This window comes from Mastigoproctus giganteus, chromosome 6 (assembly GCF_048544385.1).
Source record: "Mastigoproctus giganteus isolate SK-2022 chromosome 6, ASM4854438v1, whole genome shotgun sequence".
Taxonomy (NCBI): domain Eukaryota; kingdom Metazoa; phylum Arthropoda; class Arachnida; order Uropygi; family Thelyphonidae; genus Mastigoproctus; species Mastigoproctus giganteus.
Genome location: NC_143580.1, coordinates 61,474,161 through 61,491,284, shown reverse-complemented (window position 1 = coordinate 61,491,284; position 17,124 = coordinate 61,474,161). Strand labels below are relative to the sequence as shown.

The 17,124-nt window shown below is 35.8% G+C and overlaps 1 protein-coding gene across 1 annotated transcript in view; it reads right to left on the bottom strand.

The window, feature by feature from the left end:
* Positions 1–4,157: 4,157 nt before the first annotated feature.
* Positions 4,158–17,124, bottom strand: part of LOC150084343 (G protein-coupled receptor GRL101-like) — a 129,073-nt gene continuing 116,106 nt past the window's right edge. The window contains exons 20-25 of the mRNA XM_090376190.1: positions 16,795–16,866; positions 16,616–16,687; positions 13,346–13,544; positions 11,073–11,729; positions 8,992–9,160; positions 4,158–4,393 (exon numbers count right to left, since the gene is read on the bottom strand). Of these exons, the coding sequence (XP_090232316.1) occupies positions 4,158–4,393; positions 8,992–9,160; positions 11,073–11,729; positions 13,346–13,544; positions 16,616–16,687; positions 16,795–16,866 (1,405 nt within the window). The remainder of the gene's footprint in view (positions 4,394–8,991; positions 9,161–11,072; positions 11,730–13,345; positions 13,545–16,615; positions 16,688–16,794; positions 16,867–17,124) is intronic.

The following is a 17,124-nucleotide window of genomic DNA, read 5'->3' as shown; positions in this document are numbered from 1 at the left end:
GTTAACAAAATAATGCTCCACTCTAAATTTCCGGTGATATTCGAGAATGGTTCGTGAAGATTAACTTAAAAAGAGTTGGAATGGCCGAGACGTACAGTCCGATTTAACCCACATGGAACAGCTATACGATGAATAGGAACCTCATGTGAGGGTCAGAGCAACACATCCTACATCGGTATCTGATCTGATCATTGTTCTGAAAGAGGAATAGAGAACTATTCCTGTCTCCCCACAAGGTGGAAAAGACCGGAATTCGAATTCCGTCGATGGCGTGAGGAATTTTAAGGGCCCTTGGCTGAGTCAGTCGGTGTCAGGGAGGGCAGCATGCATTTTTCTCCCAGAAATTCAGGTTTTTCGCTCAGCAAACTGACAAATCTACCGCAGAACACAGAAAATTTACAGACATAATATATAAGGTCTAAAACAAACAAACAAAACGGTGATGTCTATGTAAAAGTGACGTATGCGCTGATACTTTTTGTAGAGTAGTATATTTTCGTATATTTATGCACCATAGCTGAGAATCATTGTCGTTCTTTATAGGAGGCAAAACATGAACAGTTTGCCTTCTTGAAGACATTGTAATAATATCAAAATCCATAAAAGCTAGCAAATTATTGATTTTACACAATGTACAATTCGATTTTAGTAAGAACTATTTCCAGGGCTTTTACCATGTGATAATTTCTATAAATAAAAGGGTTGGTTTTTCTTTATTTTATACAGCTAATGCCAAAACGAATTAATAGCAAAACCATAACGAAACTTAACTCTAGTTTCATGTTTTCATATTACCTAAGTTTTTTTTTCTTTGCGATAGCTATATCTTTAATTATAGATTTATATGCAAGATATTTGAAAGTTTCATTTTCCCTGAAGTAATAGCCCTTTGTGTAAAAACAAAGAAAAACGTATCTTTGGACGCGAAATGTTTTGAAGCATCTTCGATAAAGAAAAGCTCCACTTTTCTCCATAGAAAAGTCAGCGGTAACAGACTGAAATGCTGAGATCTCCGGTTTGGTTTAATTTCATGCTTCAAGACGTTTACTGTCGAAGGAGACTTTTATGACTTCGAGATTTACGTGCTATCCAAAAGATGCCTAGGAGGAAAGATCGCACACAAATACTTCCGGAACTATTAGAGAGATATAAAGTCGACTGTCAGTTTGAAAACAAAGGAAAACTTCCGGTTTGGAAATTTGCGTGTGAGTGGTTATGGGTTTGTGAACATAATATGAACCCCGTTTTAGGCGATATGTTTGGCTGCCACACATGATAGTCAGGTGACAAGAAAGCTATTTCTGTTCACCGATGTGTAGGTATGTAGGAACCAAACGTTAGATACAGCTCAGAAGGACAGACAGAAAGAATAAGAGAAGATAAGAATTGTTCTAAAACTTTATTTTTGAATTATTTTCAAATAAAAACCGAAGTTTAGTCAGAATTACTCAGCTAATGTTTGTTGTTTTTGCTGGTGATTCTACACTCACTGGCAAAAAATTAGAAATCTTTGGTAATTGGTGACACATTCGACTGTAGTGGTCTAGACAACACCAAGATTGGACTGTGAACAGTGGAAGAACATCATGTGGTCTGACGTGTCTTCATTTACTTTTTTTTCACCAATGATATGGTGAAAGGGCGTGACCTCATAAAGCCATGTATTTAGACTGTCTCGTGTCCATCATCCAAGCTACTAGAAGTGGTATCGTGGTGTACGAATGGGTCCTTTCATACAATTCGATGGTCGTATCGGATCCACTTCACCCTATAATGCTTCATTTTACCCTGACTGCGATGGATTCTTTCAAGACTATAACGCATCTATTCACTGCAAAACTGTATGGTTCGAGGAACATTTACAAGGTTTCCGATATCTACCCTGGCCGTCTAATTCTCTAGATCTCAATACAATTTAAATGTGTGGAATATGTTGGAATGGGCAGTTCAGCTTCGCGGTTCTCTGTCAACCACAATACACCTGCTGACAAATATTCTGATGGAACAATGATCAAATCTGGAGCTAGATTTCTTCAGACATCTAGTGGAATTCATGCCATGATATGTACGGGCTGTAATTTGGGCAAAAGATGGCCCTACTAGATACTGAATTTCTGACTTTTGGCCAGTGGCTGTAAGCAGTGCCATTTCTTTTGGATTGCCAAATTTGTCTTATACGTGTATCTGTAGGCATCAAGTGGAATATTTCCATTCTAATTTATACAGACTCTGGTCATCAGTCTGTACTTAAGTTTTACCAAGTTAATGTTTCCCTTGTTTTCAGATTTTAAAAGACATTAAGTGTAATCGACAGTAGGTTTGAACCGGAGATCTCGGGCATTGTAGACCCCAACATCTCAATCTGTTTTAAATAGAAGGAACTTCAGCATAAAAAGAGAAGGTACAGTCTAACTTGATAATAATTTGCTCTAATGCCAGAGAAATCATCAATTTCACTGAAAGATTACTGATAGAATATCACCTCAAAGGTAAGAGCCTACATCAAACGCCCATTAATCTGTACCAGGATCAAATAATTCCGGAGGAACAGGCAGAATGGAAATGTGGAATAATTAGAATTCATCACATAGTACTCCTCTGAAACGCCTAATGCTGCAAAAATCAGTTTGCGATGTAATCCTATCCATGGTAAACATCTTTCATTTTAAGTTAGTAGAGAACAATTTCTGAAAGTTAACAATACATTCCAGCCATCGAACACTGAAGGAGTTAACAAGTTACCGCATTTCAATGTCTCAGTCCTTCCACGCTGGATTCGATGCTTAGAAACTATAATTATACTATCTTTCTGCTAAATAGTTTATAAAATGATACTTATCTTAAAAACGGGCCATACTCCTACACATCACTCTGCCACTGATATGTTGGTCTGACAAGACTGATGCATAACATGTTCATGCTGTGACTGTCTCTATTGAGAATTCAAGTGCTTTACCTTCAAGTCCTGAGTTGTTATTTGAAAAATTGTAACCATCATAACCGTGACGCAGAACTGTGAGCGTTTCATTTCAAGGTTCCTTCTTTAACCAATCCTAAGTTTGTTGAGTTTCGACAGCACAACGAGCACCTTCATACTGATAAAATCACGTCTACTAAAATCGAGATGTCTGGCTGAGAAAATCTTCAATATCTGTCGTATTGGCCAACCCTAGTAACATGAGATTACCGCCCATTCAAAAGTCTGCAGTACAGTCTCGATGGAAAAGAACTTGGGAAAGTCTGAGTTTGTGAAAAGTGCTCTTTAATACATTCTCTGCTTCAAAGCAATGGAATCTTGTGAACATAGATTTAATATGTTTGTAGGAAAGTGGAAGAAAGTTATAATGGAAATAAAGTCGACTAAAGTTTAATAAATAAAAATAAAATGTATTAAGGGATGGATTATTATTTTTATATACATTTTTTATCAGCTCTAATCTGAACGAAATCAAATGAAAATTTAGAAAAAAAAATGAAAGTTAAAGTACTTCAGGTTTAATACATTTACTCCATCAACCACTGTAGCCGTTTATAATACTACTGAAATACGAACACTCAGAGAGGAATCGATTATAGAGTGTGCTCATAGATCTTAATATCTGAAATTCCTTCCTGGTTGATGATGTACATTTAATCCAACATTGAATGTCCGTTATTTTACGTAGTGTTGCCCATCGATTATTTGGTAGCCAAAGTTATACAAAAATATGGATTATCATCGAGCGTTTAAAAACACAGTCTGCATCATAGTCAACCATATTTATTATGAAGTGAATGTACAAGAATACATAAATCAAATATCCTCATATAGAATGCATACATTTGAAAATACTGCTGTGTAGCCTTGTTATTTTCTCAACAGTTCTGAGCATAACTAAGGATGGTCAATGATAGAAGAGAAGATTATAAAAATTCTGAATTTTCGATCACATTTTTTTTCATCCTTGGTTAGCCTTGGTTTAAAACTTGAGTGACTTCTTGTCTTTAGTCATAAAGTTTAACGCGGGATTAAAAGTGTTTCTTGCTTTGTGCTGCGTGAGTTTTTTTAAGAATTCGGCATTATGGTATGGAAAGCATCCAACTTGGATATCAACTGACATTTCTTTACTATTCTCAACTGATATGGTCCTATTTAAAACAAAAAGTCTTTGAATAATTCAGTCGAAAAGCTTTCTTTTGTCATTTAAGGCTTCCCTTACATTTTCGTTCTTGTCTCTTCCTGGACCGGATTTGCTGGAAGGGCGTCTTGACTTGGCAGCTGAACGATCTTGATTGTAGTACGTTGATACACTTCGAAAGGTTGCTTTCGTGTCTTTGAGACGTAATGCGTCGTGTCGACCATCTATAGACAATGATGAAAATTCTTCTTTGGGAGGAATGTCTGGTAGAGATACTGTAAAGATAAGAGTGGTCAATTTTCTTTAAGAAATCGGCGAATGATTATGATTAATTTATTAAAAAACTGAAATTTCCATTCAGAAACATGCTGATTCACGTTATACACCCCAGTGAAACTAACCGATAAATTAAACATGCTGGTATCCAAGACGAGGTCGATGAAAATTATTCTCTGACTCGATTCTGAAGACACATTCACACCAGGAGTACTGGATGGAATTACATAGCACCTAATGAAGGTGCAACCAATCAACCTTAAAATTGAACGTGAAAGGTCAGAAACACTGTACCTTTGGTGATTACCGAAGTGTGAGCCAACGTACGCTGGGTTCGAATTTCTGGAGCAAAGCTCCTGCAACCCCAACTTTTCTATCATGCAATATGATCCTGTCTTTTGAGGTTACGACAGGTATCACGCGAGATCCAGTGTTCCTTACATTTTGAGGGTACAGCTCTAACGCGATTTTTGCAAGCTAGATAATCTAGCCGACCTAACCTATTAGTAACTCTCTACCGCCATAATATTCTTTGGCATCAGGATCAGCTAGTGTATAATCTGACTATCCTTAATCTGCCAGCTAGTGGTTGGTGGGAGGCATTGGCAAGGCGATGTTTTGTCAAGGAGCTGGGTATATTCTTGGGGTGTGTATGTTATAACCAACATTTTCATTAATTCATTCATGTTTCCCCCTCTATTTTTTGTCGACTCAGTGCATCGGGAATAGTCAAACTAATCTGAGAAAAGATCTATGCTTCCCAAAAAACTCTTCCTCATTTATTTTTCAAAATATACTTGGATGTAGTTCCAACCTCAGTTATGTCCAGTTCAATCTACAATCTGCGAAGTCCAAATTACTTTTGTTGATAGAATCTCCGTTATCGATTGCTCAACTACACATCTTGATTGTCCTAATTATTCGCTGTATGATTCCTTTTGCTTAAGGCGATACTTTTCCTCTCATTTATTCCTTGTCGGACACTTCCTAATCCGGAATCTCCTCTGATTAAAATTTCTTTGCCCATAACTATCAAATTCATTTGTTGCCTCTATCATTCACCCAACCCTACAAATCACTCAGACCTATTTAAGTTCCTTTCTTTGGAACTCGACTTGCTCCAGTTTAACTTCCCTAAGAGCGAGGTAATAATCTTTGGCCATTTTAATGTTCACAAATTAGTGGACTTCAGTTTTCCAGTTACAAGAGTAGCGTAAATAGAAGTTTATGCAAAAGCTTCAGCTTTTGCATAAACGGACACAAGTGGCCGAGAGCCACTTGCGTCCAGCTAGTGGAGATCCCTGGGATTGCGATTCCTAATGATCTTGCACAGCTTGTTCATTTACCTACCAGAATACCAGACAATTCTGACAATTCACACCAAACCCTCTTGATCTTTTCCTCAGCAAACACTCTTCAAAGTATATAGTCAATGCTACTGGTAATCTAGATACCTGAGATCACTACTTGGTGATGGCCTCTTCTCCAGTGGAATCTGTCTCTCTCTAATTGCCATTCTCAGGCTCATGTTGCTTGGCATTGCAAGAATTCGAAATGAGATGATCTGAGTGATTTCTCTCCCTTTTTATTGGTTGGATTACTGTTTTAAATATTCCGAATGTTTGCTCAGATCGTGTCAGTGAAATTATTATTATCGGGGTGAAATGCTTTGTTTCGCATTCTACCCTAAAATCCACTTCTTCTCGAAAAGCTAAATCTTGGTTTTCCAATTAATGTACTTGGGCTGTTCAAGATAACAATATCGTAATTTGCCTGTATCCAAATCTTCAGCTTCATTGTTTACAATAAGACAGTTATTAATCAATCAAAACTCAATTTTGCACAGGCAAAGTATAGAAAATTGTTTATTGTCCAAATGGTAATCGAGCGTTCTGGTCTATTCTTGCCAAAGCTGTTGGCCTCAACATCTATCCATCTGTACTCCCATCTGTGGTGTACCGCCTCCTATCATACCCAGTACACCCCACTCAGTGCCTTCTATGATCTTCCGATTGATGGATGTAGAATTCTAAACAGTCCTGATGACATTTATCCACTTGTTCTGAAAATCTGTGATCCTTTTGTTTTCTTATCTGATGAGGCAAGCATTTGTTTTTTGTTTTTTTGGCGGATGGTATATAAGCATACTTCTTTACTACTAATACTAATACGTTTTGAACTTTCTTATTCCACTGGTGATTTTGCTCCTTCTGCATAGAAATTTGTCCGTATTCAGCCAGGTTCCAAAAAAGACAATAAATCTTCCATTCCAATTAAGAAAAACAACTGTCATGTAAACTTATATGACCATGCGTATTATGTCCATAAACTGCGTGTGTTATCTGTTTAATCTGCCTGTTTTGTTGGATGAAAATCCCCAGATTTCGTGGAGGGGAACCTCGCTATCCACGCCTGAGACTGACTAACTCAGCCATGCAGTGAAAAAGACCCATAAAAGTTCCTCGCGTCATTTACAGGATTCGAACCGAGCCTTTTCCACCCGGCATGGGGGAACTGTGCTACCGGCGTGGACTTCCTTTCACTTATTGCCCCGTTCCACTTAACATCTACTTTTTCCAAAACATTGAGACACCATCGCACACTAACGCTTAAACTATCTTGAATCTTTCCAGTTTACGAATGATCAATATGGTTCCATCAATTTCGATCTACTGATGATATTTATTAGTTTATGTTGCTTATCTTTGCAAATATATCCGTGGAAAAGTTCGAAGAAACTCAAATAGTTGCTCTCGATATTTCTCTGACTTTCGATTGAGTTTGCCATAGAGATTTTCCATGTTACCTTCCATTTTGTGATCTGTTTTCCATTTTCTTGCAACTGGGTAGCCAGGCTCTTTCTCTGTGATTGTGCTCACTGCGGGTGATATTAAATGTTCTCTGTCCTCCAACTTCTCAACGAAAGCTGATATTCATCAAGTTTCATTTCTTTTCCCGACTATTTTTCACTTAATAGAAATTCTATCCATAGTTTTGGTGGTTACAGCACCACATTGATCACATTATACCTTTCAGTTTGAGAAACATTGTCCTGAACGAACAGTCTTAAATTCTCGAATATCCACCATCAATTTCTTAAATGCCGATCTCTATGTAATTCTCCAATGGGGCGAATAAAACTTATTTTAATTCAATCTATCAAAAACTCAGTTCTGTCTCATTTCTCTCAAAAAAGAGTTCACTGCTTCTATGCTCAGATTTCCAGATCACACATCGCTATTAGGGATTGCCCTGACTTCTCTTTTCTCTTGGCATAAGTAGATCACAGATGTTTCTTCCTCTCCATCTGGGTTTCCTCTTTCGCTCTTGGAATTCGTTGGTTCTAGACAACTACACACTCTGTACAAATCAGAAATCCACCCTAATATGGACATGTGGAGTAGTGGTTCGAAAACCTCTCAAATTTCAAAATGCTATTGAAAAGAGAAGAGCCAGATTAATTAATGACCAGTTTCTCCACTCTGTTACATTGTCGTCCAGTTTCTGCAGAGGCTTCCATAGGTACTATTCTTCTGATTTGGCATCATTTATTCTATCTTTCCTTTTTCCTTTTCAAACCAGTCCGACCACCAGCCGCAGCTAGTAAATATCCATTCGCCTTCCAGCTCCAAATTCACAAAACCAGATTTTTCCCCTCATTTATCCGTTTAATACCTTTTAATGAGAAGAACATATACATAATATACTATACCTTTCAAAAAGTATGCGGACAGATGTATGTTTCACATTGGCGTCACTGCCGCTCATTGTAATAGCGTCTCACAGCGTCCAAAGGGGCCCATCCTTGGCTGCTATAACACACTCCAAATTCATGAATAGACTTTTTTACCAACGAACGACAGACATTAATAGGTATAGTCTTCTACCCTTCATGCAGAACATTGACTAGTTGACGTTGGACGCATTGATCTGGCCCGACAAGCTAGCAGTGTGATGCTTGACGTTCCAGTTCATCCCAAATGTGCTCTAGTATTCAAATCAGACTCTGTGTCGGCAATTTAAAGTTTTTTTCGTTCATCTCCATGAATTCCCTGTTGACCTCGAACGCTGTTGACGTCTTAAACTCTTGGTTAATGTTTTCCAGAGATGTTTGGGGAATTGTCGTACTGCCCTTTCGAGTATCCGCTGGTGGAATGATCCTCCATGGTCTTCCTGCGCATTGGTGGACCATGACATCTTTACTCTTCTGTTGCATGTGATAAGTTTGACCACGATGAGGAAGAGCCCTGTCAATCATTCTGCAGCCATAGAAACGGAATAGTTCATTTTGTGTAAGTGTACGTTTGTAAATGCAAGCAGCTAGTTCTATTTCTGCTACCAGTATACGTTTGCAGCAACCCTGCTGGCATTTTGGGTGTTCACAACATCCAAACAAAAATGAACTCTTCCGTTTCCACGGAGGCAGAATGATTAAAATGGTTCTTCTCACGGTGGTCAGTTATCTATGATCTTATATGTCGCCACGCAGATTCATCTGCAGGTCCCATTTTTTTCCCTCTAAAATCTTTGCCCTGGAATTTAATACTGTTATTGAATATCACAAAAAGTCCAATACTCCATCTTTTTTTCAACTTACCTACGACAGACCTTTGGGTGTCCCCATTTTGCGAAGTCATAAAAGAAAATCTCAGCCTGGTTACTCTTCGCCTTGCTGGGCCTAAAAACGGGGCGGTTGACAACGTATACAACAAGGGATTCACAGCAGCATTTAAGGGCAACACGAACACCGCCACCCAGGCAAAAATCTACAAAAATAACAGTTTCATTATAACTATCAGTTTTCTTTTTCATTTCATTAAGTTGACTAAAAAGAAATAAAACAAAATTTCAGTTTGAAATACAAATATGACGTGTACAAATGAAAGAAAGATTTTGTTTACAAAATCATTATCAGTGTTTTTTTTCAAAACTGAATAATATTTGAAACTTGTGAAAGGTGGCTGAAATATCAACAAAATATAAGACTTCAAAACTTCAAGAGTTTTGAAGTCTTATATTTTGTTAATATTGTCTTAGAGGTAAATAAAAAAAAAAATGCCTGTTTACCATATTTCAAGGGCTGTTTAAAAAGTAATAGATATTTTTAATTAATAGATAAAGTTATAGATATTTGAAGTCAGAACCGTCTTCCCTTGTTATTATTATTTTTTTATTTATTAATCGCGAGATTATGAAATGAACCATATTTCAAATTAAAAGCCTTTTATAAAACAATGTTACCTTACTTTACAAACAGCCCTCTTTGACTTCAAGTGATCGTAAACAGATGTGTGATTATTGCTTTCAGTTGTTATTAATAATTAAAATAAAAGAATTACATCTGGGGTTACAGGATTAAAATTACCAAATTAAAAGCCTTTTTTTATAAAACAGCGTTACCTTACTTTACAAACAGCCCTCTCTGACTCCAAGTGATCGTAAACAAATGTGTGATTATTGCTTTCAGTTGTTCTTAATAATTAAAATAAAAGAATTACAATATGGGGTTACCGGATTAAAATTGCCAAATTAAAAGCCCTTTTTATAAAACAAAGTTACCTTACTTTATAAACAGCCCTTTTTGACTTTAATAACTGATCGTAAACAAATGTGTGATTACTGCTTTCAGTTATTCTTAATAATTAAAATAAAAGGATTAAAATTGCCGTTTTTTGGTATAAATGGGCTCGAAAATCATTTATAAAAAGCGTGGTATAGAATGAATAAGGGCATTATAAGATAATTTTCAACTCAGAGTGATTCACCTTACAGCACACTTTCCGAGTGAGCCGAACTGTAACGAAATTGAAAAATCGTTGGAATTCTGTAAGCCATTTTAGAGCACAGGCTAAGCGACAGAGCGTGGATTGTTATTATAAGATGGAGATTTATTTATTTTCTAGAGATTCGTTATACAAATGGAAGACAACATCATGTATGGATCTATTCGGAATTCTTCAAATTTCCAAGTACTAAGATTTTCTTAAGGTATTAACATAAGATTTTTTTGATGGCTTTTTAATACACGCAACGAGATAAAACATGTTAATCTAACCTCATACAAATGCAAAAGTTCGCAGAGCGCTTCCATCCTGTAGAATTACAGAATCAGAAAAACAGCAGCAAAGATAAATCCAGCTTTAATGAGTGTCATTTACAGTACGAAGAACACATTAAGACAGAAAAGGGAAACTAATCCGTATTTTGGAAAATGTTAGTCTTTAATTCTACATGGGTAGTTATCCTAGAGGATGAGAGGCTCTCATTGCCTAAGACTATTTGTGGGTCTTGCTTTGACTCCTTTTTCTTCATTTATTATCGGAAATTCCAGAGATGATTTCTGTTGACCTATCCATTTACCATTGCTTGACACAGCTTTACTATATCTACATTTATATGTGGTTTTCTTCTTACGAATCAGTCTTCAAATATCTACTTTAATAATCTGTTCTGCATGGTCATCGAGAAAATACTCAATAGGTTTGACCATTTCTACAAGCAGGTCTCACTTTAAACATCATTTGTTAAAACCTTTTCACACAGAACCTTCTTATTTCATTTAGTTTAACAGATTTAAATTAAATGAAATAAGAAGGTCCTTTCAGGTACAGCACATGAGAATTTTAACTGTATTAAATTACAAGCGTATTATGCAACAAATGATAGAAAAACCCTTACTTGTTGGGGGATGACAGCCCCGTTTAGAGAACTTATTCCGAGTAGAATGATGGGCATCCAACAGCAGAAGTCAGTAAGCACAATAATCATCATTCTCCTGGCCATCGTACCATCACCTCTATGGTCTCTTTGTCGCACTGCTAACTGTGTTTTCCGCGCAACCACAAACATCCAAAAATAGGCGATAGCAATCAGAGTAAAACAGACGAAGTTCACAGCTAAAAACACGAACACGGAATACTCCCATCCACTTGACCTTTCTGGTGTTATATGTAACGCTAAGCAAACACCGGATCGGCCGTAATAACTCGCGAAATACTTCAAGTCTAAAAGTGGAATGCCAGCCAATAAAAGAACACCAATCCAAATGGTGGCCATAATCACCCTGGTTTGTCTCATTTCGAGGCGCTTCAGATGAAAGGGGAAAATGATCGAAACAAACCTGTCCATGGTTATAACAGTTAGGGTAAATACAGACAGTTCGCTGGATAAAGTTGACACGAATCCTGCAAGTTGACACAACTGACTTCGTCTCCACATGGCTTCGTATATGAAGTATACTCCTCTGAAATAGGTGTCGACCGATGCTATCATCAGTAAATAAATGCCCATTAGAAGGTCTCCAATAGCCAAGTTTGTGATCAAAAAGGAATGGACCTATTAAATAATAAAATTAAGTTATTTATTTGATAATTAAAGTAGTAATTGTTTTTATATTTAATAAATATGAATAATCAAGTTTAATATAAATGCAGATTTATTTTATTTTCATTATTACTTTTAATTTTTTTTATTTATTATAAGTTATAATTATAATAATTAATTTTAATCGATTTAATAATGCCAGTAATAATAGTCCCATAATTATTTAGTAGTGGAAGGAAAAGAATTGGTTTCGCTTCTTAAAAAACCACATTAAGGTCTCTTAAATCAAATTGTTCACCATTGAATGTTAAATAAATGGCACACATTAAATTTTAAGGTATATTTATTCTAATAGTAATTATTTTCAGCTATTTTTAAAGCAGTAAGTCGGTAAAAGTTGAAAGCAATTTCTTTTAATTTTTTTCATCAGAGGTACTAAGAAAAGTTTTAAATATTGATTCCTTTAAAGTTATTTATTCAGTACCTTAGCTAGCCTGCTTCATTTAAGTTTTATATTTTGTCAAGCATTTCGATTTTGCTACAGAGATAAGCAATTCAGATTGTTCGGGAGATTATTCGTATAGTCATATGATTTCCTTTATATGAATTGTACACAGAACTGAAAAAAAGAAAAGAAAAAAACCTCTAAATGTAAACAGAACTGAAAAAGGAAAAAAAAAAACCACGAAATGTACATAGAACTGAAAAAAAAAGAAAAAGCACACATGTCCACACAGAACTGAAAAAAAAAAGAAAAAGCACACATGTCCACACAGAATTAAAAAAAAAGAAAAAACACTAAATGTACATAGAACTGAAAAAAAGAAAAAGAACACTAAATGTACACAGAACTGAAAAAAATCACGTGTACACAGAACTGAAAAATAAAATGAAAAGAGACTTCAAAATGTACACTTAACTGAAAAAATGGAAAAAGCTCGAAATGTGCAGAGAACTGAAAAAAGGAAATAACCTCGAAAATGTACATAGAATTAAAGAAAAAGAAAAAACACACATTCACGCACAACTGAAAAAAAATAAAAAACACGTGTTCACAGAAGTAAAAAAGAAGAAAAAAAACTAAATGTACACAGAACTGAAAAAAAAAAGAAAAAACCCGAAATGTACACAACTAAAAAAAAGAAAAAAATCACAAATGTGTACACAGAACTGAAAAAAATAAAAAACACACATGTGTACAGAGAGCTGAACAAAAAGTAAAAAAAACACAAATGTGCACAGAACCGAAGAAAAACGAAGAGAACCCAATATGTAGACAGAACTGAAAAAAAAAAACGAAAAGAGACCCCAGAACGTACAGACTGAAAAAAATGGAAAAAACCACGAAATGTATGCAGAATTGAGAAAAAGAATTAAAAAAACCCAACGTGTACACAGAACTGAAAATAGAATAAAAAAAAAAACCCAAAGTTTACACACAACTGAAAAGAAAAATAAATCTGAAATATACAGAGAACTGGAAAAAATCAGATAGTTGAGGAAAAAAAGAGGAAAAAACCGAAAGTTACACAGAACGTTTCGATTTTGTTCTTCTGAAATGCTAGATCAGAAAATAATAAAGTAGTTAACCCTACTGAGGGTATTTCGGGATCGGGTTTTGTACTTACTTTATTGTTAGTTTTGTACGCAGACCTCCATCCGATCACTAAAACGTTTCCAGATAGGGCTATCACACCGAGCACCCAAATGCACATTCTCAGCACGAAATTGGACATCAAATCTTCGCATGAAGAAAACTCGTCTGGTTTCGGAAGACAAGACATTACCGCAGGAGCCAAGCAACAAAACCGAAATTCGTCCATGGTTCTTAGAAAGTAAAAGCAAAATTAATCATCATATTCTAAGGATTTAATGAATTAATGAAATTTATATAAAACAATACAAAAATTACATTCATGTGACAAAAGAAACAATAATAAGAATTGCAGTTTAGTGTTATACTGAAATACGAGTACATATCCTTTTTAATTAATACTCTGTATGTAAAACTAATGTCAAGCCGAAAGTAATGTTATTTAGGGATACGAGGTCAATAAAGATCTTTTTAAAAATAAAGAAAATATCAGCGTGTGTACCCTGTACGCACAAAAGATGCTTTTTTATGTGGAAATATCTTTAGGAAACGTACACTTGAGATTGTATTTTCAATACTTTACACAAATCAACAGTACAGAAGACGAAAGAAAATCAAAACCCTTTTGAATTTTTAAAATCGAACAACCAGAACCGAAGTTATGAAGAATGTAAAGTTTTAATAAAACCCCATGCTCACGCCCGCTACTTACTCTACCGAATCAACGTTAGTGACTGAGTTAGCATGATTTAGGGAATAACGTCATTTCCGTCTCGCATTTTCGTTACAGATCGGTTTTACTTCATTCCAAAAAATTTTGTAGTGCTGCCAAAGATGTTTTCACATCAAAACTTCAGTTTTTGCGCTATCAATAATAATAATGTACATTTGAAGGGAGAATGGAGTCTTATTCAAACCAAGAAATGACAGAGATGCATCTCATGCATGGACTTCCCGAATATGATGTGGCCACAGCAGGACATCTGTGCTGGAAAAAGTTTCTAAATCGTCATCTGCCAGATAAAAAGACCTTTTAGAGAATAGGCAAATGTCTTGGAGATACAAGGTCATTTAAGAAACGAGTTTCAGATGGTGATAGATCAATCAGCACTAGAACGGTTGGGTTGGAAGTGCGGGTGTGAGCCCTCACGAGTTGCACAGTTGGTAGAATCGCTGTCCTCCACACATCATGTGGAAAAGACTTTAGTTCGAATCTCGTCTATGACGTGAGGAATTTTTGAGCTTTTTCATAATGTGGCTGAGTTAGTTCGTTCCAGGCGAGGCACGCTTTTTTTTCATTCTGATTTATCGTTCAGCAAATAGACTATAAAACACGTAGTTAACAGACATAATACAATGAAATATGGTCTAAGTGACTGATGCCCCCAAAACTCAACAACAAACAAGCGGGTCCTGAATCGTGTGGAGAAAAATATTGGGGCCATTACCAGAAGAATAATAGCAGCAGAGGACGTAGGACACGTTACTCTGTGGAGAATTTCACGGATACAACAGTTTCCGCGAAATTGTCCACGTGGTTGTGTTTATCCGTTTCTCATTCAAAGATTACAAGCCCTTAATTGAAGCTGATATCCCACCAAGTTTTTTGTACTAGGTTCTTACAACAGTGTAATCCTGATCCTCATTTTCTACCCTCGGCTTTGGTTTCTGATGAGGCTCACTTCACAAGAAATGGCAGAAGTGAATCCAAATGCCATCATGTAGTCAAGGCACCACCAATGGATTTAACAATTACTGTATGGGTAGGAATTATTGCGGACTGCTTAATCCATCCTCATGTTTTGCCTGGAAGATTAACCGGAGAATTCTGTTCCACCATTTTAAGGGACGATTTGCTAGATGAAGTTCCTTTGCTATTCGGCGTCATATATGGTTTCTGCAGGAAGAAACTCTGTCTCATTTTAATCGAGTAGCCAGAGACTCTTTGGAACAACATTTCCCTCCTGATAAATGAATAGGCCATGGAGATCTCCTTGCGTGCCTGCTCGCTCTTCGCACCTACTAAAGATCTGTGAGGAATTTGAAATCCATCATGTTGGATCAAGGACGGATAAGAATAGGAGGCAGTCGGTTGCCATAAATAGGCATTCTTCAGCGTGGATGAGAACAGCAAAGTGAGTGGTACACAAAGATAAAATCTTAGGGAAAAAGAGAAAGATCTCATGCGGTTTATCCTTGTTGGAACAAATTTAGTGTTCTGTAATATACTTTGCCAAAATATGCTTACTGTTATTTAAGCGTATTACTTGGGGTGCAATTTGCTAAGAAATTGAAGAGTATCAGAGAACAAAGCTACAGGACCTAAAGAAACTGAAAATGTTTCTTAAAAGTCTACAATAATGTTAACTCTAACAAAATGGAGTATTTGGATAATAAAAGTAATGAAAAAGAAACAATGATGAGGAAAAACTTGTACTTAATAGTCCTCAATCCATATTACGCACCGAACTAATAAATGCTGTGCTGTTCCTCAAATACTATTTCCCTCGCAATGAAACTGCCTTCATCCACCGGTCAAAAATATCTCATTCCACATCCGAGTACTCCTGTAGTCATATCTGATTAAATCATTTATTCTATTTAATTATATTTTAATATTTTATTTATAGTACAATATTATAGTTATGGTTACTACATATTTTTAAGGAGAAGTTTAATTATACTAAATAGGACAGCGTGGTACTTTTAGGTGTGTTTCAGAATTTCTTTTGTGATAGAAGAGAACAGAGTTGATTTAATTGAAGTGAACTGCACTGTTTTTCAGCACCCTACCTTTTCAAATTCTGTCAAGATCTTTACAGCACTTCGCTCATTTCCGTTTTTCCTGTTTACTCTTGATAAACAAGTAAGAAATGACTGTACACTTAGCAACCTAGAGAGAGTCTTGAGAAAAAAAGCGGTCTTTGCTAAGAGGTTGACATGATTAAGAATGCTGGGGTTCACTAAGAATTCATTAAAGAACATGCACTGGCACATCTAGACGTGACCTTAGATAGTTCTAAAGAAATGAAATAAAGGATGCATTGCTTTTTTGCCAGTCGAATCGAATGAAAAAGAAATTAAAAAAAAAAAAAACGTTAGCTCGCAGCAGTCATACGGATGTTTATCTCATTTAGAATAATCGTGTTTTATAATATTCGATCAAACATTTTAATATTTATTCTCAACTGAGTACATTAACACAGCCTCCTGATCGAATTAGGCCTAATTAAGCCTATTTAGGCCTAATTATTATTGTTTACGATTGTTTTAAATATGGTAATTAATATAATGTATTACTTACAAATGATGGAGGGATAATAATCCTTGGAAGGTTTTGCTGCCCATGACAATTAAAAGGTTTTGAGACAGGTCCCTGCAGAAGAAATAAAGAGCAATGAAAATCTTTTATGTTAAAAATTTTGTGTTAATATACTGAAAATAAATTTATTGTAGTCTATAAGGTTTGATGTAATAACTTACAGTGATATCAGATGGGTTAATCCGTTGAATATTCCATCGGGTAGATATTGGATGCGATTGGACGAAATATCACTGCATAGAAAAAGAATATTGTACTAAATTTACAGATTTAGATTTGATTTAAAAAGTATTAGACTATAAATGACCAAAAGTAAGGTGGATAGATGTGATATTTTCGGTCATATACGCAAAAGAATCTCATTTCTTACGCATACAGTTTTATATTAATATATTCGTTTTGTATGGGAGATGTATGAAATGGATTGATGGGTGGTCTTCCTAAGACACTGATGGATTGTTAATGATCCATGCCAGTAGTCATCAGACACT